The 27,742-nt window shown below is 39.5% G+C and overlaps 1 protein-coding gene across 2 annotated transcripts in view; it reads left to right on the forward strand.

The window, feature by feature from the left end:
• The window catches only part of CDH8 (cadherin 8), a 137,186-nt gene that overhangs the window by 13,948 nt on the left and 95,496 nt on the right, over positions 1-27,742 (forward strand). For both annotated transcript variants that reach the window (XM_071567483.1, XM_071567480.1), the window contains exon 2: positions 26,206-26,500. In XM_071567483.1, the coding sequence (XP_071423584.1) occupies positions 26,206-26,500 (295 nt within the window). The remainder of the gene's footprint in view (positions 1-26,205; positions 26,501-27,742) is intronic.

Genomic DNA, 27,742 nt, shown 5'->3' on the forward strand with positions numbered 1-27,742 from the left:
GAAAGAAATCAGCATGTCTTTAGAATCATCTCAGCTGCAATACTCAGCAGAACAGTTAATTTATTCCAGCCCTTCTGACATAAATCATGCTGAAGGGGGAGACAAGGAGGCCACACGGGACCACAGATACCGAGCTAAGGACTTGTTTCAGGCTGAGCAGACTCTCAAGCTGTGGTAGACCTACAATGAAACCCTTCAGTCTCTATTTTTGTTGTAGAATTGAACATTCTCATTTCTATTTTCCCTCATTCCACTATCAAGGGCTCTGGTGAGTAGAGAACAGGGAAAGATGATACTGAAAGAATATATGAGTGCCCAGCTGTAAATAATTTACCAGGATTCTGGGAGTGTGTAACCCAGCAAGGCAGCTGCCATTTTCACTGTGCTTGATTTAAGGGAGAACTGTCTCAGTGAAGAGTTTTTTATTTTATCTTCTAGTTTAAAAGTGAGGCTTGACTTTAGTTGCATGTTTAAATGCAGCAGTAGGCTTATGCTGGTCATTAAGAATCTTGTGGTGTGAGTATGCTCATTCTCCTAGACCAGTTTTTGGATTATTTTAAATTCCACTTTCAGTTAACTAGATTATTCCATGGCTATCATATGTAAAGTCTGATAATTGAGGTTGGAATTTGTTTCTTTCATGTTCTTGGGTCAAGATTTTTCTATTTTGCATTACCATGAAAATATCCACTGAGTTCTTCCAGTTATAACACTTGAGTTCTAAGATAATATGCTTAGTGAGTTTTTTGTTAATCATTGTCTTAATTTAATGAGAAAACATTTTTAAAAATGCGATATTCAGTAAAGTGGCTTTTTAAATCAGGTGCAAGTATGATTTAAAAACCCCAAACAATAAAGAATATTAAATATTAAAGTTACATTTTTAACTTGAGTTGATACAGCAATGGGAAGAGGTAACTTGGCCAATAGTTTTGCTAATCTGTTGGGTATATTTAGTGATGGAACAAGCTCAGATCAACTGTCTCTGCTTGGAATTTCAGCCAGGTAGAAAGTACCTGTAACACAGTATCAGTTTTGATCCTCTCCCGTGCCAGGGGCTCAGGCCAGTATTCCTTCTCCAGAAGAGAAGGGGCCATCATTCCAGGGGTCCTGGTAGTTTGAGGTGGGTCTGTTCTGAAAGTTCTCCCCCTTTGCACAAAAAAATTAAACGTTGTGAGCAAACTAAAGACCAGGGATAAAGGTATAATCTGAGGACAGGAATTAAGAGGGGTGGAAGCTGCAATTCAGCATTCTCATCATGGAGGATTTTCGAATACCTGCCCAATTATATGAGTAAAGCCTTGGATGAGGAACTTCTCAGCATGTTTGCCATGTTCCCTGGGAGCTGTGCCTGGTTTGCACCCTAGTGCTGTGGAAGGCTCACCAACACTAAACTGATGGCTGGCAGCTTTCACAAACCTGGAAAAAGGCATTTCCTTGTTTCAGGGCTTACCCAGAGTTGCCTGAAGCTGCTAGTGGATTCCTAAGTATCTCTGTGACTCTAACCAGCCATCTGCCCATGTCCATATTACACAACTGGCCTGGAATGGACCTGGGCACTAAATGACCTGGGAATTTCTGAGGAAATCAAATTTTGTCATCCCCTGGCAACACTTCTTTGTAGGTGGATGACCTCTCACATTCCTTATTTCCTCTCAATTTTCTTTGAACTGTACCTGAGTCTATTTTATATATAACTGATTTTCACATTATTCAGTGTTTCTAGTGAAGCTTAGATATAGTTTGAGCTTGTCTGTAAATCAGGACTTGCAGAGAAAAGAATGTGTGTTTGCACATTGTGTCAAGTCTTAGGGCTGGATAATGTATTCAGCTTTTAAAATACAATTTAAAAGTGATGAAAAGGCACCCTTAGAGTGCAGACATTTGAAGGGCCACAGCAGGGGGGTCAGTGGAGTGGCACGTTCACTTGCATGAGTCAGAACAGATGCAATGACATCTTTCTGAAGAGCTTCTCCAGGAACTTGTACAAGCCAACTGGATTATTTTCTGAGCTAGAAATGGGACTGTGTGCCTTTTCCAGCTGCATTGTGCCTCACTCCTGCTGAAACCAACCCCACTTCAGTGTGCTGGGCATTTTTATTGTGCTTGGATCGCTTTGTCCTGTAAACAATGTCCTTTGCACGTTCCATTCATTATTCACAAGCTCATCTTCAGAAGGTTCAAGAACTTAGTGCAGCACTTTTTGCTGTAAGAGTGTGCAACCTTTGTTCCTCATGCTGATTTTTTCTCCTCTGTATTCCTTTATGTTGACAAGGAAAATAAAGTTTGAGAGATATACAAAAATGTTTAGGTCTTTTACCACTTACTTCCCATTTGTCCAAGTGTAGCATATCTATGCTGACTCCATGTTCAATATAATCATTAGACAAATTAGGGAGTTGGAAGAAAGGAAGATTTCAAGGGAATTAATCTTTATTTTTACAAAAATATATTTAAAAAAATTGTCTAGCTGTTCATTGTCATTTAAGATATTAGTCAAGCTCACCAATTTACATGACTTCCTCTGTTAAAAATAGGAATTTTGGAAAATTAGTTTCTTTCTAAACTTAAGATGGTAATATTTTAGATGAATAGAGACTATGTGCTGTTTTATTTATTTGCTTGAGAAGTCCATGGTTCTTGGAATGACTTTTGAGTTCAGTGATACATTTGCATTGCAACACGCCTTGTCATCACCAAGACTTTTACACAGCCAGGCAGGTCTGTAGCAGGGAACTTGCTGCTTCTCTTTTTCTTAGTGTTTATCTTAATTCATTACATTGGGTTCATGTGGCATAAAAATGTGATGCACTTCACTGAAAAACTGAATATATACTCAGAAATATGCAGTTGTATGTACTCTGAGATGAGAGAGTCACTTTTAGTATCTATATTGGCTTTTCAAGCAGCAATAAAGGAAACTCTGCAGTAACAAGTGAATACTTGTGACTGGCAAACACACTCCTGCAGCTCAGAACTGGAATATGAATGGACACCACGGGAGGCTGGCCCATTTCTGATGAAAACAGGTTTTAGCAGCATGAATTTATGAATCTACTCAATGCAAATGAGAGTTTATTATGCTGAGAGTCCAAAACTGATGCTTCATTTATTAAATTAATACAAAAATTGTGTTCAGATACTGTTGGAGCTTTTTGTAGACCTTCCTGAATATCAGAGCTGAGGCTGAAACCACTGACTTGGGTTATGGGAGGTAATGGTGAAAACAGGACAAGCTGCCAAAAACTTCCCATTCTCTGCTTGATTGAAATGAATGTGTATTTGGAACAGCACCTGTCACAGTTTCCCAATCTGTGCACTAGAGAAAATGATACTTGCCCATTTTGAAAATACCATGTTTGTTTAATGAAAGCTTTTAAGAATTATTTTTGCCCTATAAAAAAGCTTTTACCCTTTTAAGGCCATTCCTGCACAACCTGGGTCAGCTACATCCAGTTGCTGCAAGGCTGGAAGCAATGGCATCTCCTGTAGCACAGTCTGAAGGAGCTTCATGATTTCCATGGATATGAGAGAATTCATCACTTAAAATTCAGGCAAATTTGATACCTACTCACACATAACTCCAAGGCTTATTGCCAGATTTTGCTATCTAGTCTGCCAGCTGCACTGTGCACTGCCCAGCTCATTCAAACCATATGCCTTGAGCAAACAATCAGCAAAGTGTGTTAAAGGCTCTGAAAAGTACCACATTAGCCATACGTCAGACAGCTGCATGTCCTGCCCTATTAATTTGGATAAAAGCTTACCCCTTCAAAACTGATTTTTTGACTTCTTTGTTCTAAAAATATGGCTTAAATAAAAATCTGTGCATCTGCAGTTAGGTTTGTAGCAACAAATTCATTCTATCTACAGAATAATATTAGAATTCTAGTTAGGTTTTAAAAGTTTCCCTAGAGACAGAAGAGTCCATTACAAGCTTTTCTGTAGCTGGAAAGGAAACAGTCACTCAGAGAGCACCCTGAAGGCTTTGTAGCACGTATTCTTGATACTCTTGAAAGAGTCTTGCTCAGAGTGGAGTACCCACTCTTGTGCCATAAGCAAAATGAAAAATGTATGCATTGTTTTTCCTCCTTTTGTTGGATTTGGCCAATGCTCACTCTGGTCAAGTCACTTTCCTGAGGGTATTTGTAAGAATGAGTCAAGAATACACTGCCAATAATAAACATGTAAACTGTGTGTTTGTATGACTTACCTCTGGGAAGCACTTCTTTACACTTCTATACATTTGTTTTATGTGTCCTGATTAAAGCAGATGTTCTGATATTTACATTTCTGTTTTATGGATTGGGATTATCTGCATATTAAAAGAAAGAATAAATGTAAAAATAAGCAGATAGCATTGCTATTGTGATTACCATAAAATCATACCTTCTCAGGACCCAGAACAGTATTATTTTTAGATTCAATTTTGTGGGGGTTAAAAGAAAAATAAAAGAGCAATGCATATATTAATAAAAATGTTAGCAGTATCTCTGAGCGAGAACGAAATATTTTGCTCCAAGCAGTCTTAGTTAAATAAAAAAGGGTAACAGCTATATTGTGAATGAAATATTTTGATTGTTGCTTCTTACCTCCATAGTCTTCTGCTTTGATCCTCTGAAATATTTTATCAAGAGAAACCAATGTTGCAGCTGCTAATACAGAACAGCAGAGCAGCCTACTGGGGTTAGTTGTCTGTTCTTCATAGTGCTCACTGTTAAGCCAAAGTGAGGAATAATTAGGCAAGTAAATTGGATCTACTTTCTTTCAGTCAAGCAGATTTGTACCATTATTACTATTACCCTGCAAAGTTAGGAAAAAAAATCTTTAAATATAAGGGAAGTAGAGAACCTGAGCAGACTTTTATTGTTTCTTTTGAGCAGAGCGTCTCTGGGAGCAGGACAGGTTGAGGCAGCTGGGGCTGGGCAGCCTCCAGAGCAGACACTGAGAGGGACCTCCCCATGGTTGGCAGTGCCTGCAAGGAGAGGGCAGAGCATGGACTGGGCTCTGCTTGGGGACCCAGCAATGGCACAAGAGGAATGGGCAGGAACTGATGCCCAGCAAGTGTCACCTGGACAAGAGGAAGAACTTCTTTGCTGTGCAGGGACCCAGCACTGAACAGGCTGCCCAGAGAGGATGTGCAATCTTCTTCCTGGGGATATTCCAGACCCCTCTTGACACAATCCTGTTCCATGTGCTCTGGGATGGCCCTGCTGGAGCAGGGAGGTGGCACCAGATGAGCCACTGACCCATTCTCTCATCCTGTAATTGTGTTTTGTTTCTCTGTTGATTCATGAAAATTCTCACAGCAAATACAAATGACAAGGACACAGTTCTACTCTGCAGGACTTAGAGTGTGTTCAGATGCAACACACCCTTGCTTAGCCTTTGTTGCTGTTCATCCCATCACATCACAGACCTGCAATGAGTGTTACATAGTTTATCAACTCAATTTCCAGCTTCCTTGATCCTTCCATTCTAAGTCATTGCAGATGGAATCTATCTTGAATTTAGCACAAGTTACCTCACTATTTTACATAGCTAAAAGGTACTGAAACTCCTTCTCATCTGTGCAGTAATCTTGGGTACTTGCAGCCCTCCGAAATCTGGTTGCCAGTACTGACAATGCCAAACATGCAGCTTAAGACAGTGGCACATTCTTGGAGCTTTACACTTTCCACTGCTGGAAGTGGCTGAAAACTGAACAACATTTTCCCAGGTCTTGACTGTGGCTGTGAAGTCTGAGGACTTTAGGTTTGCAGAGACATAATAACTGATGTAAATACATGCTTGTAAAGCTTGCTTCAAAACTGGGGATGTGGCTCCCTGCAGAAGAATTCCTCCAGTGTTAAACTGATACTACATTGGATGAGAGCCAACAGGCTCTGAGCTTGCTTTGAAAAGACCTGAAGCTAGAAGGCTTTTCAGAGAATATATCTGTATTTCTAATTTCCACCTTGAAGGATGAAATTGTCTGGAGGGTTGGTGAGGATGAATAAATTGATTCACAGTGGGCTGACAACTGCCTGTGTCTCACTTTCTGTGAAACGTCTGTGGGTGATGCCACCACCAAATTTGACTGCTGGCTTTCAAGCTGGTCTACCACCCCTGTGTGATTAAAAACCTGTTACTCAGATATATGCCACTGGATTTGTGGCCCTGTTTTCCAGATTACTTTGTGTAACTTTGAATGGATGATATAAAGAGAAGACTGAAACAGAGCAAGGAAAAACCTGTTTCTTCAAAAACTGTCATCTCTGCTCTGCTGAGTTTCTAGATGTGCAAGTGGAATAATGTAGCAGAAAATCAAGCCCTGAACTGAAAGTAGTAATTTGTTGAGAAAATATGTTTCTTTTGAAAAAGTATTTTTTTTACAGTTTAAGAGAAAAAAAAATGAAGATGACTAAGTTTTAGCAAATATTACAGGCTGAAATTTCTAGCAGCCAAATCATTAAATGCATTCATTTGTAAACATCAGTGATGGAGATGACAAGTTATATAGATCACAATTCTTCTCTTCTTGTTTTGAGGAGTGGTAATTTATTGTTTGAGTAATCACGCACCATGACACAGGATTTAGATTCCAAAAGAAAAGGATTTGCAATGTTTATGAATGTTTTAAACTCAAAAATGAAAATTCTAAACTCAAAAAGAAATATCATTAATTTCTAAGATGCAATGCATATACATTGAATAGTGCTGTAACATACACCAAACAGGCAGAGCTGTGAAGTAAATGGTCTTGCACACAATACATTAACTAAAGATTTTCCTGGTTTATTTCTGTTGTAGACAGAGTACACTCACCTTCATGCCACTTTAGTCAGTGATGAAGGTGCAGAATGTACTCAGAAAAGCATCCTTGTGTCAAGCACACTTAATAAGTACAACTGTACTATTTGGCTTTCTTTCATCCTGAGAATTGTCCAATTTCATACAAAGATTAAATGAGACAAGAGACTCAGATGTCCTGCCAGTCCACACTTTGTGCTGAAGAATGAATGGATTAAATACATGAAGTTCTTGGCCAATATCTTTTTCCAGAGGAAAACATAACATCATCTAATTATACAAGACGGGCGTTTAAATTTATTCAGCCCTTGTAGAATCTGCCTGTGGTGCTTTTTCTTTCCCCCCAAACAGACATTATTGTAGCTTTATTATAAGGAACAATTTGCTGCTTCACAGCTGGTCATCAGTGAGGCATTGTAGATCTAATTCCATGGATGGCCTTCAGTGAGGCATTTTGTGCTTCTCTCAGTGCTGCTTGTGCCAGGACACACTTTTGCTTGTGAAAACCATGAGGAGCGTTTGGTGTTTGTTTGTTGGGAGCACGAGCTGTAAGTTTGTTTTTTCAGGCTAAAGAGAAGGACTATTAACCACAAACTCTAGAGCCTCTGATTTTATAATTAGAAATCAATTGGGCAAAGCTTAGTTCTGCTTATGTGACCTCTTCCCTTGACTGTGTCCCAGAATGGTTTTCTCCCAAAATGACTTGCTTAGCAATTTTACATTAACAGCTAATCTATTTGCAAAATCAGTTTGAAATAGTAAATTGCCTATGTGCTTTTAGTGGCCACATAGAATAAAACCAACATGGAATTACCTGAATGGTTTTTTTTTTTGTGATTTACATTTTAATCTCATTGTTTATTTGTTTTAATTAAAAGCCATCACAAAACTTGTTGGCACTGCGGAGCTGCATTGACTTTGGAAAGGGCAAACATCTGGAGTTTATATTGTTCACTTGTGTCCAAGGAGGGTGTAATGCAGCTGGACTGTGTTATGCCAGACAGATTGCTAAAACACATTTACTCAACTGATTTGGCCACCCTGGGCCTGTGTGGTGGTGTGTACTCATTCTGTCCTGATTGCCCTGGTATCTGGGAATCCTCAGGGGGCATTTGCTATTCCACTTATTTTTCTGCTGTTGTGCACAGAGAACTGTTTAACTCTCTGAATAGAAGGTGTCTGGCCAGTGTATTTAGTATCAGTGACCTTCAGAGTCAGGGGTGGGGGATCAGGACCCAACATTTTGTTCCCTGTAAAGTCAACTACAAAGTAAACTATTACCAGTGACAAGTATTGTCCCTCAGGGGGTTGTTTGGGGACCACTGTTAATGAATATCTTCATTATTGACATAGATGAATGGATTGAAGGGATGGATTGCATATAAGGAAGAAATTCTTGGTTGTGAGGGTGGGCAGCCCTGGCACAGGTTGGGCAGAGAAGCTGTGGCTGCCCCATCCCTGGGAGTGTCCAAGGCCAGGTTGACCAGGGCTTGGAGCAACCTGAGCTGGTGGAAGGTGTCCCTGCCTGTGGCAGGAGATGGGACTGGATGATCTTTACGGTCTCTTCCAACCCAAACCATTGTGGGATTCTGTGATGATTTCCAGTAGCCCACATTCCATATTTCTCCTGGCTTCATAGTATAGGGAGGAGTGAATGCAGGGTAGTGCCACTGTTGTGTTTTCCTGTCCTGTAGCGCTTGATCTTAGCCAACAACATGGTACAAATGTTGTGTGTGTGGATATGGTCCCAGTGTGTAAAATATGTTGCTGTTCTGGTTAATTTTGTGTTGGAAATGGAAAGTTCTTTCCATGTTAAAGGGGAAATTTCTAATTAAGAGCTCAGTAAAATTGTCTAGGATTTTAGTTTGCAATAATGAATTTATTTTGATGGTAACAACTTATATTCTGGGGGAGCAGGAATGAAGAAATTATCTTTTGGGTTTTTCTCGGTTTGTCTGAGATCTCATTATCTGTGCAGGCTTATTATTTACCACCCCACAGTAGTGCTGTTGTAAAATGTGCAGGAATATCTGAGATTTGTGGTATGATAGGGCTGAGTTGAATTGAATTGGATCTAAGTAACTGCAGATGTGGCTGGTTTCATCTTTATCAGCTTATCTAAGCTTTTGCACTTAAAGGCTTCTGTCAGTTCAAAGCACAGGCACTGCTTGGTTGAACAGAGCTAAACTGTGGTAGCACTTCTTAGCCTTTCAAAAATAATTCTAATTTAATTCAAACATATGTACTACAGAACTTGGAGGAGTTTAGATATATATCAAGTAAAAATTCCTTTCCATTTTTATAATATAAGGAGACACAAAAAAAGAGAGAAACATATCAAAGCTCTTCAAGTTTAATTTTAGTTTTCTCAAAAAATTCTTTTCCTTTCCAAATGAACAAATAGAATGGAGTTCTTTCCCCATTCCCTTGCTTAAAATAAAGAAATCACTAAAATATAAATCAAGATTTAGCATCAAAGAGCAACTTTGTCAATACAGGCATCGGGGGAGATTCTTAGAATGTTGGAATAATTATAACATTGAATTTCGGTTCAGCATAGAGATAGACAAAGATTTGCTACTCCAGAGCATAATGAGATCTCTAAGTACATTTCTGCATGTTAAATGATGGGAGAGCCTACTAGTGCAGAACAGATAAAAGGGTTTTGGTTTTTTTTTTTTTTTGCCTTGGGTTTTGGTTTGTTTGTATCTCCAGTTTTGATAGTTTGTACTTCAGGTGGGCATCGTGACATGTTCAGAGGAGAGCTGACATCCTTTCTTTTGATTGCACTTTTTCAAAGGGCAAAAATAAGGATCACAAATATGGACCCCAAGCAGATCACTTCAAAAATTATGAGAGGAGGTTTCCAAAATCCAGAGCAAACGCAGCCTCTTTCATTTGCTAGTAAAATATATTCAAAACAATAACAGAAAGGGCTGTGTGCAGGAGTGATTGGGTTTGTGTGTCAAATCTTGTCATCCAAAATCCTTTGGCCAAGGATCTGTGCAAGATAAGCAGGAAGAAATGATTAGGAAGAGACTGTTGAAGAACTAAGGAAATATCAGGTCTAATAAATTCTTTTCCTTTCCCAAAACTCAGTCCATCAGCTTTCAGACTCTTCTGTGGTAGTTGATATTTAAGAAAACTTAACTTGACTTGCCTCATAATGAGGTCCTCTGTAAGGTGAGAGTATGTTTTGAAAACATAATTTTCTGACCCCTGCAAAAAGCCTGGGGTGATGACAGTAAAGAGACCAAGTCCAGAAAACTGTAGTGCCTTAGAGATCAGTCAGATGGCTCAGTGGTGACCCTGTCTAAGGGATCCTTCATCCCGAATGGCCTTGTCATCCTTTCCTTTGGTGCAGGTGGTTCTGTTGTCCTGCTCAGCACAGTCCTCAGCACAAATTTCAGATGGGTCTCAGGTAGAGCAGCAGGATGTTCCTTTGAGCACACTACCCCAAGTGATGCAAAGAAAAGGCACTCTAGGGAAAAAGAGGGAGAAAGCAAAAGTTTAGAGATTGTTTTTTCTGAGCATCAGAGGCTTTGACACTTTGGGATGACCCTGTCACTCCTGGTCTCTGAATATTTCAGCTGAGCCTCTGTCAGGAGTGGATTGCCCTGTCCTTTCCCAGGACAGGCTTCTGCAGTGTTCTCCATGTTCTTTTGGACCTTGACAACATGTTTATTGATTTATAGTGATTGTTTTCTAGGGGAAAATTATTGCCTTCACAAGCGAGATTGCTCTTTGCTTATTGTGGATTTCTGACTAACTGGAAGGGAATGCTGTCACTGGGAATGAGGGAAATAATTCAGTAGAACATAGGATGTGGATGTTTGTGCTCCTGTGATATAGTTCAAAGATTTTCATTACAGGCGACAAAAAACTTTAAATAATTTAAAGGTCTTTTCAAATCCTACACAAGTCAAGAAGGGTACTCGAAAATGTGGATTTTGCTTCAGTCTTAACTCGTCCTGCTGGGATTATTTATTGAAGTTGTGCAGGCAGATGCCAAGTCGTTGTTGTGACACTCTTTAACACACACATGCAATACTTAATTTTGTTTGTTAAGATCTACTAATAAGCGATATCCCAAGTTAGGAGTACAATCTAAGATTGTATTTTAGAGATAAATTAGTATGTACTAGGTGGATGATTACAGTGGTTGCTTAACTGCTGTTTATTTGAAGTCTGGTGGACAACAGGCTCAATATGAGTGACATATGAGCTGCTGCAGCTAAAGAAGTCAACAAGATCCTGGGTCACATCAGCAAAGGCATCAGCAGAAGAGACAGAACAGTCATTATCCCATTCTACTCAGTGCTTGCCAGGCCACACCCGGAATATCGTGTTCAGTTTTGGTCCTTGCTGTACAAAATAGATGTGGACAGGCTGGAGATGGTCCAGAAAAGGACCACAAAGAAAATCAAAGGACTTGGAAGTTGCCATATGGGGAAAGGCTGACAAGAGTGGCTCTGTTCAGGCTTTGGAGCAGAAGGCTTAGGGGGAACTTCATCAGCATGTTCCTGTGCTTAAAGAGTGGCTGCAGAGAACATCATTTGGGTTGGAAGGGAACATAAAGGTTATCTTGTTCCAATCCCTGCCATGGGTAGGGGCACATTCCACCAGCCCAGGTTGCTCCAAGCCCTGTCCAACCTGGCCTTGGACACTTCCAGGAATGGGGCAGCCACAGCTTCTCTGGGCACCTGTGCCAGGGCCTGCCCACCCTCTCAGTATCTAATCCAATCCTGCCCTCTTTCAGTTTACGGTCATTCCCTCATTTCACAAGGAGTCACATGGAGAACATGAGGGATTATGGGCAAAAGTTACTTATGGGGCAATTCCAACTGGATAAACCAGGAAATTGTTTCGCAATGAGAACAATCAGCAGTGGAATAATCTCCCCAGGGAAGTGGTGAATTGCCCAGTGCTGGACATGTTTCAGATTCATCTGCTCAGGGTGCTGGGCCATTTTGTGCAGACCAGGGTTTTACCATCCTCTTGCCAATGAAGGTTAGACTAGATGATTTTTCCATCTTGGTATTCTGTGGTTCCATGAAGTCTAATTTAAAGTCTTTAAAGCACTCAATAAAATGAATGTTTGCTGTCCACTCCTGAATTGAATGCCAATTCTTGTTTATAATATTATAAAGTTAAAAAGAAAGTCAATAATTATCTCCAGCAGACTCATTTGCATTCTTTCTTCATAGTAATTACATGAACAATAGGAACTGTATACCTAAGAGCAAAATGTATGGTGATCTGTGTGTGCTGAAATATAATCACAGCAAATGTGTTTTAATTATGTTTATGACAGTGCAGAAGTAAAGGCAGGGCAGAAAAGCTGCTCTAATATCTACAGAATGAGTCATCACGTAAAAAGACTAAAACATTAAAATAAAGCTGGTTGTAATAAGGAAAATAATGAAATTATGATAAACAAAGGGAATGAAATTGCTTTATTTTTGTTGGAAGTAAAGGTTTAATTGCAGGATTTGTGTAGGCAGTAGGAATGGTTTTGCTTTTAAAGCAAATAAGAATTTATTTCTCCTGGAGCTCGAGTGCTGCTTCTGAGATGAGTAACAGATTTTCCTTTCATGCACATTTGAAGTGTTGGGAAGAAAAGATACTTTTGTGTCACTCCAAATACAAATTCTGGAAATATCAAAAAATGTTTTGGGCTAGGCATAATATTTTAATTAGATGGAAATAAACCCCCTTATATGATAACAAATGAAATTAATTTAAAAGGAAACATTTCATTTACATTTTTAAAAGATAAAAAGAGTGAAATTAATAAATATACAGGTATAACAAGTTTTTGAATGAAAAATAACATTGAAGTGTTCTAATCAGGAAATGTTCAGAAAAAAATATAGCCCTGCTACTTTCTCAAACCCTTTGTTTCCTAAACCAGCACTGCCCCCTGAGGCTGCACCACATGCCCAGCTTGGTGGTGACTCTCCTTGCTTGGGCCATCCATATAAAGTGTCACTTCTAGGACAAGAATCAGGCCTGAAGAAACCTTTAGCCACAGGGAGGGAGAAGAAATGAGCTTGGCAGAATAAATAAAGTTTGGGAGTTTTCTTAGCAAAAAATTGCAGTCACCATTGAATGTAATGTGATCCAAATCAGGTATTATTCCTGGAAAAATACAAAACTCAGGTGCTTCATATCCATTCCTTCAGCTGTCTTCTGCAGTCAGAGGAGCTTTTGAAATCCATGCTATCTTTGCAAACAACTTGTGATCCACCTTAGAGAAAGTAATTCTTTTGTCTTCTCCTTGATTCTAACTAGCCACTCATCTAATTTCTTCTTCAGATTTCTTGGAAGAGCATCTTCCCATCAAGCAGCTCACCCATCCCTTTGATGGTGAGGGATTGCTTCTCCAGTGTTTCTCCATAAGCTTAGAAATGCAGTTACTGTCAAATCTCTTGTAGACAAGAGCAGGAAAAGGAAAGAAAAAGTACTTAGCAAATATAAAACTCTCCAGTGAATATTATCACAGGCATTCCTCGTTTAGGGGGTTTTTCCTCTTTACTTTTTACTGTGGGTTGCTTGGCTTTTATAACAAAACAAAACAAAAAAATCCCAACCATCTTGTAATCAATAAACTGGCATCTGGAAGTTAAACATTCTCAGCTTCACTTTCCGTGGCAATATTTAAATTGCCTAACATTCATGTAACTTTTTTCTCCATGTGTTTTAGGAGCCATATGCTTGGTATTTATTTTCTTTTGTTTCTTCCTGCTTTCCCATTTATTTATTCTAGATATTTCTATTTCTTAGTTGTTTTCAACCTCCAAACTGGCTGATATTTGGGGTTTGACTTTCACTGCCAGTGTCCCTTTGGAACTCCATCTCAGCAGACAGAAGAAAGCTGAGATATGAGGATTTTTTTTTCTTGTGACAATATAGCATATTTTAGCTGGAGGCTTTTTACATTTTTCCCTATTATTCATCACCTAATCTGCATAACCTCATTCCTTTTTATTGGTAAAGGACAGATGTCAGACTTGTAACTATTTAACTCTTACATTAAAGTTATTTTTAAAGGATGAAGAGTAATACAATACGACTCCACTACAATCTGCCATTCTGCCTTAGAGATGTATATTCTGTTCAGGTCTAGAGAGTGGTTGGAGTTAATGTCACATTCATCTAAACTGTTAGAACTGGACTGAGTGACCAAACTGACAACAGCATCCAAGACTTAAAGTTACAGGACAGCTGTAAAAGATCCAAGGTCTTCACAGACCTATTGGCACTGAATCTTTAAACAGTGATTTCTCTCAATCCTTATGCTCACTACAAGCTCCACTAATGTGACCCCTCTGGAAGGTCTGTTCCTGTAACAAATGGCAAACTTAACATTTTTTTCAGTGTTTTCTGGATTCTTTCACAGACTTAGACTTGTTTGTTAAACCTGCATATCAATAATATATGAAACCAAAGCAGAATACATAACTCTCTCAGGAACTCTGCTTTTCTTATGGATTTCTCTCCTATTATGGGAAATGTCAGTGTTTCAGTCCCACAGAATCGCTCAGTGTTTTCTCTTGGGGTTTGTGCTGGTTAGAAGGGCAGGGTTTCGTTCAGGCTAATTATTTTCTTCTTAAAAATAATGCCTGGGCCTGTTCTCCCACTGTTTCATAGCACATTCAGAAAGAGAAGGAGCCTGGAGAACCCATGGGGTTTCCCTGCTCAGCCACCTCGTAACACTGCTCTGTATAATCAGCAGCAGTTATGCACCAGAGTGGAGAAAATGATGGCTCCAAGATCCTCATCCTGTGGGCTTGTGTCCTTCCCTGAAAAACACACACAGACTCAGCAACCACTGGGGAGACATTTAAAATGGCTTTAAATTTTCAGTATGGGTTGAAAAAGAGTTTGGTTTCATTGTGGTGTGGTTGGGATTTCTGACAGGCCACGATTTCAGTTTGTCTCAAAAAAGAGTTAAAATTTGGTGAGTCAAGATATGTTTCTTAATTTGATCAGTTTTTGTGTCAGAATATTCATAACTGTACTGGCTAACAGTGCATTTGTACTGCTGATGTTTTGTTGAAGGACTTCATGCAGCAGATTATCTTTTCAGTTAACTTTGTCACCAATGTCCATTTACATACCCAGTGATCCCATCTCCATAGGCAAACAAAATATTCCATCTCCCATATCCTGAGTAAATGTGAAAAGGCAGCTTTACTGACTTGATAAATAATCTCAAATATTTTACTTCAGGGTCTTGCAATTTTCAGCACTTTATTATCTCACAGTTGGATAATTGTTAGTCTCATTATTTATCATGTTTGTATGGAAGTTACAATTGATCTATTAGTTATCAGAAAAATATAAAAAATAAACTTCTCAGCTAGTGTTAAACTCTGAACTTAATTGGACTATAAATTGTGAAGTCATAATAAGGATTAATAACTAGATGTTAGTTGTGATTTTTTTTTGAGGGGTTGTCTTTGGTTCTATGTCCTCCTTTATAACTCAGAGTTTTGCCCAGTGCCCTTTCAAATCTGAGGCAGACACTCCTACTGAGTTTCTGGGGCTTATATCAGGTAGTACCACCAGAGACACTAAAAGAAAAATCATCTTAGGACTAGAAATGTGTGAAGGAATTCAGCCCCATTTTTCCCATGAGTTTGATTCATACCAAATCCATAGGTGGTAATTGTAGAAATTAGCCAATATCTTAGAAACTCATTTCTAAAATTATGTATTCTGGGTTCATTTTTCCTTGTCTCTTGTTCAGAAAAAGGGAAGAGGAAAACCCACCATTTGCTATTTCACCATAAGCAGAGGAGAGTGAAGGAAGCTCAGGGAAGGCTGGAGCACACCATATAACAGAGTCCTTATGTCAACGAGGACCTCTCTGTGTTAGTGTAAGACAAGCAATTAATAACCATTATTTACAGCTGAGTACTGACTCTGCAGTTGTCACTGCCCAGCTGCCATTTGGTACTCTCAGCAGAGTTCTGCCAGGAACTCTAGCAGGAATAGCAGGAATGTACATAAGGTATTCAGATTTTGTTTCATTCTTGTATCTAGGGTATGATTTGGATAATTTAAATCTCAACTTCTCAATAATGTACCTCCTTTGCATCTTTTAAAAGGTGAGTTATTTGCCTTTTTTTTTTTTTCCTGAACACTCATTTTATTAGAGAAACCTCAGCAGAGTCCTTGGAGAGCTTCAAAGTTCTCCCTTATACAACTGTTTCCCTCCTTTTTTGGTCCTTTTATGGTCTTTCTGTTCTCCAGTGGATGATCTAATGATCAGTTCTTTGATGGAGGGGTACATCTATCATTTGAAAAGAGGTCCTGAGAAATCATTGTGTAATCCAGCTCTGCTGGGAGGAAAGGCTGGGAGAGCTGGGATTGTTCAGCCTGGAGAGGAGAAGCTTTGGGGTGACCTCATTCTGGCCTTGCAGTGCCTGAAGGAGCTGCAAGGAAGATGGAGAGAGACCATTGACAAGGGCCTGGAGGGACAGGACAAGAGGAATGGCTTGACACTGACAGAGTAGGGTTCGATGGGATATTGGGAAGAAATTCCTCCGTGTGAGGGTGGGCAGGCCCTGGCACAGGGTGCCCAGAGAAGCTGTGGCTGCCCCATTCCTGGAAGTGTTCAAGGCCATGTTGGAGCACCCTGGGATAGCGTAAGGTGTCCCTGCCCATGGCAGGGGGTGGAACAAGATGATCATTAAGGTCCCTCCCAACCCAAACCATCTGTGATTCCATGATTGTTTGCCTCCTAACTTTAGTCTCGTGTGTATCCTGCTGGTTGCAGCCCCAAAAGATGTGAATGCAGGATAGCAGGTCACCTGTCCTTTCTAAGAAGAACGTTGGAGAAAGGCAAGGAACAGCTGAATGAGGACAGGACCATATGGGGTTTTGGCTGTTCTGTGCTCACAGAGTGATGGGAGCTCTACCCAGCTTGTGTGGGTAGAGAAAACTGACAGTGATTCAACAATCATTAAATTAGTACAGATGTCTCCCGCAGCCTCCCACAGAAGTCTTCTCCATGAGCTCAGACAATTTGGATAAAGGTCTGGACTAAATCATTGCTAAGTCTATATGGATTCTGGCTGGTTTGAGATTGACATATGTTCCACACTTACAGCTCTTGGGATACTGATTTGTATACAATTTGGCTGCATTCGTGCTGAGCCAGAGTTTCTTTTTTGTTGGGATATTGACCCCAACTTTGTGATGTTTTGGATCACAGGTAGGTTATATGTTTACAGCAAATGACATAAATACTCCAAACAGTGCCCCCACTTACAGTCACAGCACTGGAAACAGATCTGATGTGCCAAAAAAAAAAAGTGCTAACTGCCCCTGAGATTTTAATCTCCATATGCACTTGAAGGGGACTCAATACAAGTGTCTGAAGAGCCAGAGGTAATACATTACCAGATATCAAACCCTGCGGGAGTGGGCACAGTTGTTTATTTCTGCATGTTTAATATTGCCGATGTGTAATGGTTTATGTCTCCTCTCCCTGTTCAGTTCCTCCAGAAAAGCATTAACAAAGGCAGAAGCTGTGATGTATCTCTGGTGGTTTAAAAAATATTTCAAATTTAATGGTATTGCAAATTGATCGCATTATGAGAGACATAACCTTTGCGAGTGAGTTTCTAAGAAACTCGCAGGAATGCATGACTTAGTGGAAATGCATGGAAAATTACATTAGGAGGCTTTGAAACCCACAGAAGTGATGAGGCAAATAACTTCTTGGGAAAAACTGCATGAAATCATAATAACTAGTTTCAACCAGGTTCCTCCGAATAACTAACAATTCTGCATGAGTTATCCCTAATAAACATCTAATGCAAGAAAAGAGGGGGAAATAATCAAATTATGCTTGTGTTACTTCTATTTATTCTGATGTATGACACTCTGATGCTACTGTGTAATTGCAAGCATAGCTGCTCTGAAGAACTAATGTTTTGTTTGACATCTCATAAGGAATTTGTTTTGTAGCATTTCCTAGCTCTGTTTATTTTCACATTCTAAGTAATTTGAAAAATATTTCAAGTATGAAAAAACTTCTACTGCACCCACATGCCCAGTTCACAGGTTAGTGGAAGTGCACTAGAAATACATTAGATTGTCACCTGTAAGCAGACAATTTGTAAGAGAAGCAATATGTAAGTACCCACAATTTAATTTTTCAGCTCTCTTTATTTCACTGTTACCTTCTCAACAGTTTTCAATTTTAGCTCGAGCTGGCTGCAGAGCTGATGTTTATATTTCTGCACTGTAGCTGTGTTTGACAGCCAGTTGCTAGAGAAGAGCCTTCTATTTGCACTGCCAGCTTTACACATTATGTGGTTTTAGACAGCACTTACTTCCTTATGTTCAGACACTGAAGGATGCTAAGCGGTAATCTTAAATTTGAAAAATTACCTTCAAAAGAAAAGGTATTCTAATGCTTTCAGGCTGGTTTTATTAAATATTATTAACAGAAGGCATTCTGCATGGATTTGAAATTCTTTTATTAAGAAGGAAGACAAGTTAAATACATTATCATGGGGACCCTCTGAATCATTTTGAGCAAAACATGAAAAGAAGCCAGGCTGGTGAAAGCAGCTGAAAGCAGAGCCTTGAAGGATTGTAAAATCATGACAACTTAAATATGCTTAAATAAATAGAAATATCTTCTCACCTTTGACCACTCTGGCCTATTGTACTTTTTGTGCCTTGGCTGATCTAGGCTCTAGCTTGTGTCGTCTGACAGATTTTGTAAGCAGCCTTCAAATTATTGCTGTGGGTATGTAGTGATTAACTTTTTTATTCCTCTTCTGCAATCCTAAGAGTATGTATTCTAAGATATTGCCTTGACATTCACTTGAGGAAATCATTTAAATAACACAAAGAGGTCTTAGCACTGAAGTGCAATGTACTCTGGGCCTGAGAATGAAACCTAGCGAGTTATAAATAGCTTTTAAAGAGCAAAGGAAAAATTAAGCTCAAACAACATGGAAGGAAAGCTCAGGACATGGTGAATAAGATGATGATGATTAAAGGAACAGCAGAGTAGGATTTAGGGTGTAGGAACTGCTGAACTCCTGGCTGGTACATTGAATTGGAAATGCCTATGGCTTATGGATTTTTACAGCCATCCCCACCTTTTGTCTATAGTGAGGAAGGAGCATCGAGTCAGACTCTGCTGGCAGTAAAATTGACAGTCAAAAGGGAACAGTCCTCTGAAGTCATTCCTGGAGACTTCAGTCAGTCTTACATGTAGCAGAAACTACAGGATAGTTTGTGTCCAAGACTGACAAGCTGGAGGGGGAGTAAATGGCTTTGCTGCTCTTTCACTGAGTTGGGAAAGGAGTGACAAGTGCAGGAGGGAGGCGCTGTTAATTATAATGCCTGGAGCACTGGAATTGTTAATGTAAGTGCTTGACCCCAAACAGTGGGAGATGACAGTTACTTTTTTTCCCCCATGAAGACACAAAAGAGGGAATATGTTCTACAAGACTAGAACTGCATGCAATTTTTGAGGCTCTCTATGCCCAGCTTTCAGATCTCCTGTGGTGAGCCACAGTGAACTGCAGATGAAATAATAGAGAAGTAAATGAGATGGGAAAGGATTCTTCTTTGGCACTGTGGCACAACTTCCTCATGTGTTTCCAAGCGTCAGAAACAGTTGGGTTAAAAAAAATCCAGGGGAAAGGAACAGCAGTCTGGGTTCAGAAATAGTTCCCTGAACTCCCAGCTGGGCAGAGAGCCAGCTACAAAAAGGTGCCAGCCATTCGAGGTCACTTGACACAGGACACTTGGGCGTTAAATAGCTGCGGAAAGTGGGACTAGAGGCGGCAGTGCAGGCTGTGGTGGGACACGGGGCAAGCCTGGTGGTGGCGTTCTCAGGCCAGAAGGGAAGGCAGATGGTATTCCCAAATGGAAAGGACCAAGGCCAGAACTAGGAAAACAGAAAGCTTTAGCTGTCATCTGGCTTAACATAAGGATTCAGGAGCAGCAAGGTATATAAGGAATACAGAGTAGGAAAGTCAGCCGGAGGGGGCGGTTTGGGAGGAAGAAAGCAGAGTAGGAACAAACCACCACATGTTTGTTGCCATCACAGCTATGGAAGATGTGCATGGGACTGTGGAGCAGGGGAAGGCTTTGCATCTGGGGCATGGACACAGCAGTGAAACGACACCAGCAGCACATAAAAATTCTAATGGCAAAGCAGTATTGAGATTAACTGGAGATGAATGCATAAAGCTGTCTAGGAATGGCTTGAGTAGTCCTGAGGTTGGGATGTTTATTCCGAATATGAATCTCTGTGAGACTGAATGTGGGTTTCTCTCTTCCTCTGTTCCTCCCATCTATAAAAACAAGTATAGCTATATCCATTTCTCACATGACATTAAGCATAAATTGATACTAATATTGTTAATTCAGCCTGGTGAGGAAGGTGATACATGATACCTGCAGAAAGGACCAATGGCTCTGTAACCTGGAAGGACTTGGATCAAGATTCAGGCTCTTTTCTTGCATCATCTGGTCATAACCAGTGAATTCGAATAAACAATGTTAGATCCCAGTCTGGTCTTCTGTTTTCAAGTAACAGTTCACTCCAGTGTACCATGAGATGAGACCAAAAGGTAAGCAATGAAAAGCCGTTTGTGCACAGTTGCAGCATGAATATAAACAGAGACAAAATTAGCAAATCAAATAGAATAAAGAAACAGTAGCAAAGAATAAACAGAAACATAAAAGAAGCCATCTGGAATCAAAGATACTCAAATGACATGGTAGGAAACTGAGGCAGACAAAAGCAGAGATTACACTCTTAAATGAAAGTGTTAGGGATATTATTGCTTTAATTCCCTTTGAATATGGTTATGAAAGTGGAACTGAGAAGTGTGAGCAGTAATGTCTTTTGACAGTTACTCCAGAGGCTTCAAGTTACATGATTCTTGGATCTTAAATGAAACCTTTGTCATCCACGGACATGTCTGTTCCCTTTCTGAAAGTGTTCCAAGTACTGACATTATGTCAAGTGCATCAAGTCTGTGCCCCAATTTGTCATTACCCTGAATAATAATGTGGAATATTTCTCCTCTTCCCCACTGTGCACTTGTAATTCCCATTACTAAAGATGGGATCAGCCTATCCACGGAGAAAATGAAAGAATCTATTAAGCTGAAATTACATTCCCTTTATTAATTCTGTATTGTGTGCAAATGAATCAAATCTATTTATAATAGTTAATTATGAATGACTCTTTGAACCTTGGGTCAACAATAAACATGCTCGTTGTCCATGATGTGTCAGATCACATCAGCAATACACACAAAACCTTCTGCAACACTTAATGATGTTTAGATTTTAGAAAAAAACAACAACAACAAAACAAGCCTGCAAAGCCACATACAGAAAGAAACACGACGAATAAGGTGCATTACAGTCTTTGAAAGCACTGACCTATACATAAAAATGATTGTAAAAGTCACTAAAATCCTTCCATACTTTCACAGAATGAGCAAGAGCTTCTCAGAACCCAGCAGTTTCAGAAAAGAGTCATAAAAAGCTAAAAATTCCATCTCTAAGTTCGTTAAATGAGGTCTGCCTCATAAACAAGGAATTTTATTGCAAGGCACAGGTGAAAACTAGAAGAACCTGAAGCATTAGGATAGTGCTGATGTGTTGTGCATGTATCTGTGTAACAGCAGGTGAAAATCAGTGATGCACTCTTAAAAAAAAAGATTCCAGAGTTAGGAAGGAGAAGGATGATGCAAATTTTAAAATGAAGTTTTAAGGGCAGATGATTCCTTTTCCCTTGAAACAAGTACAGGGTAATTCCCTTGTAATTACATGAGGATGAATTAATTACTTTCTAACAAACTCAAATAAAAACTTGACTACATAATGCCACCTTCTCTTTTCTTAATTAAAAATGTCCAGGAGCATTTTCATAATATGTAGATTTCCAGCCCCCCTTCATGTGAATTATCTTCATGTTTACACTTTTTTTTTTTTACTGATACAAGGAAATTGGGATTACAAATCCTGCTTTTGATGCTGCATCTGTTATGGGCTGATCTGTGTCAAGTTGAGCATCAGCACTGCACCTAGAGAGGACTGGAAGTGCCCAGTCCTCCTACAGAGGCCAGTCACCATCTTTCTGTTCATTCTGGGCATGGACCAGCCCCAAGTGCATTATGTGCTTTCCTGATGGTGAACACATGGCTTGAACATGAAATTTGTTGTGCTGAGGAACCTGTTGTTTTGACTACCATGGGTTTGCCAGGTACCTGACTGCAAGCAGGTGAGATAAGTTTCCATCTGCAGAAGAAACTCATAAATCTGCTCAGAATTGCTCAAGGGCTTTACCAACCTCGAGCTCCTGCAGACTTGGTCCATACAGAGTCTGTGGCTGCATATGCAGGTTTGAGCCAAGAACTTGTTCAGAAATAATTATTTAAAATATAACAATGAAATATAAAATGAACACGTGGCTATAGAATTGAAGAATTTCAGGACAGTACCACACCCCTGGATTTGTGTTTCACTGCAGAGTGATACTTTTGCATCTATAGAATACAGAGGCTCTTTCCTCTCTGCAGTTTCTCTGGCATTGGTTGTAATGATGCATGTTTGTTATGTGTGTACATGGGAGAATCTAAATATGTGTTATGGATTTGAACAGTGTGTTGGCAATACTTGTAGGTGGTTATTAGTGAAAATAAGGCTAGTTTTGTGGCAGCAGCCTGTGTGTGCTGTTGCTGTCAATCCTGGCTTCATTGATTACATCTTTGTTTTAGGATAGAGGAGCAGAAGAATTAATGAAGATTAGAAACTGCTGTGGTCTGAGGGTTCACTTGGAATGAAGTTTATTTTTTTTAAAAATACTGTGCTGTGCAGAAGTTGCATGGGAGCCATTAGTGAGGCAATAATACAGGGCATCTGCATCACTATTAAAACCAGGAGAGGATCCAAACCCTTCCCTGTTGCCATAAATCCAGGCAAGAACTGGGTGATGGACTTGCATCTGCTGCTTTAAGGGAGAGAGATGTTTGGATTTATAGTCCCACCGACAGGGCAGTAAGGGAGGAAGATGATTTCACTTCCTTTGAAGTCTAATGAACCAAATCTCACATAATGGAAGTGAGTTTGCTTCACTTTGAACATGCTGTTTTCCTGTAAATACACTTGCCTGTTTGTTTTGGGGTGCTCTCTAGCAGTGGGACATTGGGGCTGGTAGAGATGCTTTCTTTTCTAAACAGAAGTTCCTGTTGTATTCTCAATGTTACTCTGAAAAAGAAGAGGTCAGCCTTCAAGCATAGGTGTAACAAATAAAGCCATAGATGTGGAAAGCAGTTTCATATTTACATTTGTGAAGCCCTTTCAGCAGAAACCGATATTCATTTATCATATTCATTATGCCTCTCTGTCATTCACCTCGACCCTATATAATTATGTGTTTAATGATCTTCAACCTTCACATGAACACAGCTTGCTGAAGCTTGACAATTGCAGCAAATTATCATTGAGGTCCGGTAGAAGAAACATTATTTGGGAAAAAATATTCTGCCATCTGACTTAGAATTTAACTTCACTTCTGTGATTTAACTTTGCAAATAGATGATGATGACTTAATCCTAAATCTAAACAATAAAATTATTTTGAAAAAATGGCACTTCCATAGGTTGTTTATTATAAAATTTAGAAATTAGAGTGAAAGAACTTCAAAACCTAGAAGAGCTATTTTAATCTGTCAATCTGGATGCTCATCATAGAAAGTACATATGATTTTAGTAAATGCTACATTTATGTCTTGTTTTTTTATTAAAAGTCTTAAAAAATGTATTATTAGTTTTGCCACTGTAAGTCTTTGGGTAAAAACCCTGACTTTCTACTTATCACTCAGTTTCAACTTCAAGATTATCAGATGCTCCTCTCTCTTCCATTTGAATGTTTAGCACTTCATTTTATAGTATTTCAAATAGCAACATCTATTCTTTCTTTTGATACAAAGGAATGTAACTTATAAGAGGAAATAGTTAATAGTAATCATTGACAATTTTTTCATTTTAACTGTTGGTATCTCACTAGCACTGCAAAGGTTTTATTGCTCTGCATTAATACCTACCAGAACTGATTTTTAAGCCATAACTGCTGTTGGATATGATGGGTAAAACCAGAGATTATACTAAGAGCCTCTCCTACTTACTAGCAAATAGAAAATGGGAGAGTCTTTGGCCATTCTCAGATATCTGAGTGGATATCTGGTTTACCCAGCCAATGCCTTCCTAGAAATTCAGATTATAGTCTTTCAGTGCGTGGCTGTGGGAACTGAGATGTTACCTTTGCTGAGCTGTGCATGTCCAGGCAATGCTGTGATATTACATCACTCTCATTCAGCCATGAATATCCTGCCAAAACCTCCCCATGTAATTTTAATAGGGTATAGATTTTATTCAGGGATCAAACAGATGCTTAAATTATAAACAATCTGTTTAAAACACAGATTCTGGATTGGTCTTACAGGCTCTGGGGTCATAAGGGTCATAAAGACAATAATCTTGAAGATGAAAGAGTTGTAATAACTTTCTGAGCAGGCAAAACTGATACTAACCAACAGGAGAGTTCTATAACAGTAAATGATGCTGATTGTTTTCAAGCAAGAAGTGAGGGCAGGTGCAAGAAGCAAAACAGATGGAGTTTCTGGAGTAGGGACTCAGCTGTCACTTGCCATCTCTGTGTACATTGGTGTGGGCTGGGGAGGGAGAGGGAACGGGCTGGAGTCACACAGATTCACAGCTCAAGTGCTTTCAAAAATCTGCTAGAGCAACAGTGCTGGAATAAAACATTGCCCAGCAAAACACAGAGGATGGAGTTACACCTCCTGGAGCTGGTGGGAGTTCTGTTGTTGTTGCAGAGCAGGGAATGCTCTGGTGGCCAGGATTTTGTACATGGAGTAAGGCAGATCCATGGGAAAAGCAGACCTGGCTGCTGGTGTGGTGTCCTCTGGGCTTGTTGCAACTATTCCAGAGTTGAGCATTCCAGGGTCTTGAGCAGCTGAATTCCTGACCAGATAAAGTTGCAGATATAACAGGTTTTGACCAGCTGTCTACTGAAGGACCTGCAGAGCTACTTGTGGTGTGACAGAGGACTCTCCTTTGTGGCTTGGCTGTAGCTGGTGTTCCAAGGCTTTTTTCCCACATCTATTTTAATATCCTAATGCAAGTTCTTATATCAAATGATGCTGCTGCCCAGCTCTGCCAACCACTGCTATCAGCTGAAGAGTAAAATGCATAACCAGCAACAATTTCTGCTGAGCTGACTGATGAAATGAGCAAACAGGAACTAGTCTAGTAGTAGTTGTTATGTTGCAGCCTAAAGAGGTTTGGATGTATTTCCTTCAGACTAAATTTTGTCAGACAGAGATAAATAATAATAGATGCAAGTTACATTTTAATGTCTTATTATTCACTTCTTATTGATCATATTGTGTGTGTTAGCCTTAATAGTAAATGGAATTTAAAACATTATTTCTGTATATTTATCTTATTATCCTTCATTTTGAATGTGTTGAAACTAATACATATGGTCCACCAACTGACACGCTCGCCCTCACAACTTAAAAATTATTGGAGATAATCTGATACTTAGTACTTGGCCCTGAGCCTACAAAAAAAAAAAATCAATGGAAGTCCTTTGTCTCCAGGTTTTCAATTAATAAAAAGGCTCCTCAAAGTAAAGAAGAAAATTTTTCTTATCCTGATTCAAAATATTATAATCCTGTCTTGTTTTTTGAAAAGCCAAATACAAATTGAATATTTTTTTCTCTAATTGGGCTTTTATAAGAATGGGAAGAGGTGTAAGGGTTCTTTCTTTTGGGGACATACTTTGAGAATAAAGACCTTAGAATCTTTTAAGTTCTGCTAACAGGTGAGTTTTGATACAGTTCTAAATTTCTTTGACTCCTGTCTGTCACAACATTCCATAGATGCCAACATTCAGGCATTTTCAGTCACCTGGAAATAAGCTGAAAGTACTAACTAAAAATAAGAAGCTTGATTAAAGCATGTATTATTGTTAACCCTTCACTCACTCTTGGTATAATAGGTTAAGGACATTTTGTATTTGTTCATTTTGCCTGATAATAGTTCTGAAGGCATTTACATTTTAGAACAGGGATTTAAAATATATATAACAGCCACTTTTTAAATAGAAAGTCTAATTATGCCTATGATTGCATTCACTTTTGATTAGTATGCATACAAATCCCTGCTCTCCATGTGTATTCAAGCTGAGCTCTGGATCACTGGTGCCAGGATTGAAGTACAAAGGAACAGCTTGACAAAATGTATGATTAGACCAAAGCAAAATCCCCCTCAAAATTCTGAGTGTACACTTTTATGTCTCTAAAATAATTTTTTCCCCCCATTTTAGTTACACACAGACCTGGACCCTGGCAGCAGCAGAATCAAGTATATTCTGTCTGGAGATGGAGCTGGAACAATCTTTGTGATCAATGACAAGACTGGAGACATCCATGCCATGAAAAGGCTGGACCGTGAGGAGAAGGCTGAGTACACCCTGACGGCTCAGGCAGTGGACAGGGACACCAACCAGCCCCTGGAGCCTCCCTCAGAGTTCATCATCAAGGTGCAGGACATCAACGACAACCCCCCGGAGTTTGTGGACGGTCCCTACCACGCCACGGTGCCTGAAATGTCTGTTGTGGGTATGTATGTCTGAACATCCACCGCCTCTGGCTGCTCCCAGTCCAAACCATGCCAGAATGCCATTGAGTTGTTGATGAATAATAAGATATTTATTATGTTGTTAGCATTCATTTGCATATTTTCAAATCTCTTCTTGGCCCAAGCTTTCGTCTGCAGCGCAAAAATGGAGTCCCTCAGTAGTAAGCAAATGACTAACAGCTGTATTAATGTGTCTTGCTTTGTCCAACACCACTTCAGTGGGCTACATTTATATTTCCCTTACGACACTGCAGTTTGGAGTGTTGTTATCGGGAAGGATTTATCAAGATTTGCTCCAGCATGACACTCTAATCCTATTGATGTTTTGTTGATGTTTAATTATGTTTGTGTATTTTCATACACTCACAGGGAGTTGATACATACTTATTTGTTTTCCTCTAAGTGCCACTGTAATCAGCAAAAACATTGAAATGAAAGATTCTGTGTCTGGGAATTGATGGTTAGGCTCTAGAGTGGACTTAACCAATTAGCTGTAGGATTTGCATGGATGATGGAAGGGGGAAACAGAGAAAGCTATGGAAAAAGATGGTGAAAAGGGAAATTAACTGTGTGAAAGCAGAAAAGAGAAAAGAGGAGAACATAATCTTCTTAATATGTCTTACTTGTATTTATTCATTTTGTTGGATTAGTATGAATCTATTTCCTCATGGATTAATACGTTAGATTTTTTTTTGGCTGGTTTGTCCCTCATTCCGTGTTTGCAAATGTCTGAGTATGGACTTACAGAGGCAGATATTTATGCACTCAGGTCCTGACTCCTGCCCTACACACACATATCGAGGCAGGTGATTCTCAGTTTTCACTGAAGCAAAAGGGAAGCAAACCCATCAAACCAAGAGGCTCCATTTCAGGGCAATATAAGCATTCAGCATAAGCAAAGCCATCAAAATCTGGCCATGAAATGCAGAGGAAATTCTGATGTATTTTGGTGTTTGGTTGAGGATCAGCTGCTGTTCAGCGATTTCTCTGTGTCTGTCAAAGCAAGGTAATTGAAGGAGTGCCAAGGCACTTTGTAAAACAAAGCAGCACCATATCACAAAGTTTCAAAACCACCATGGTGCCTTTAATTAAAAAGAGGAGGAGTGTGAGCAGCCAGAACCGCCCCCTCACTCACACCCTGTGCAGTGGGTTACACAGAGTTCTTTTCAATTACAGGCGTGGTGTGCTGGCTGGAGGGTGATACCTGAGCCTTCATTTCTTTA

This window comes from Pithys albifrons, chromosome 12 (assembly GCF_047495875.1).
Source record: "Pithys albifrons albifrons isolate INPA30051 chromosome 12, PitAlb_v1, whole genome shotgun sequence".
Classification (NCBI taxonomy): domain Eukaryota; kingdom Metazoa; phylum Chordata; class Aves; order Passeriformes; family Thamnophilidae; genus Pithys; species Pithys albifrons.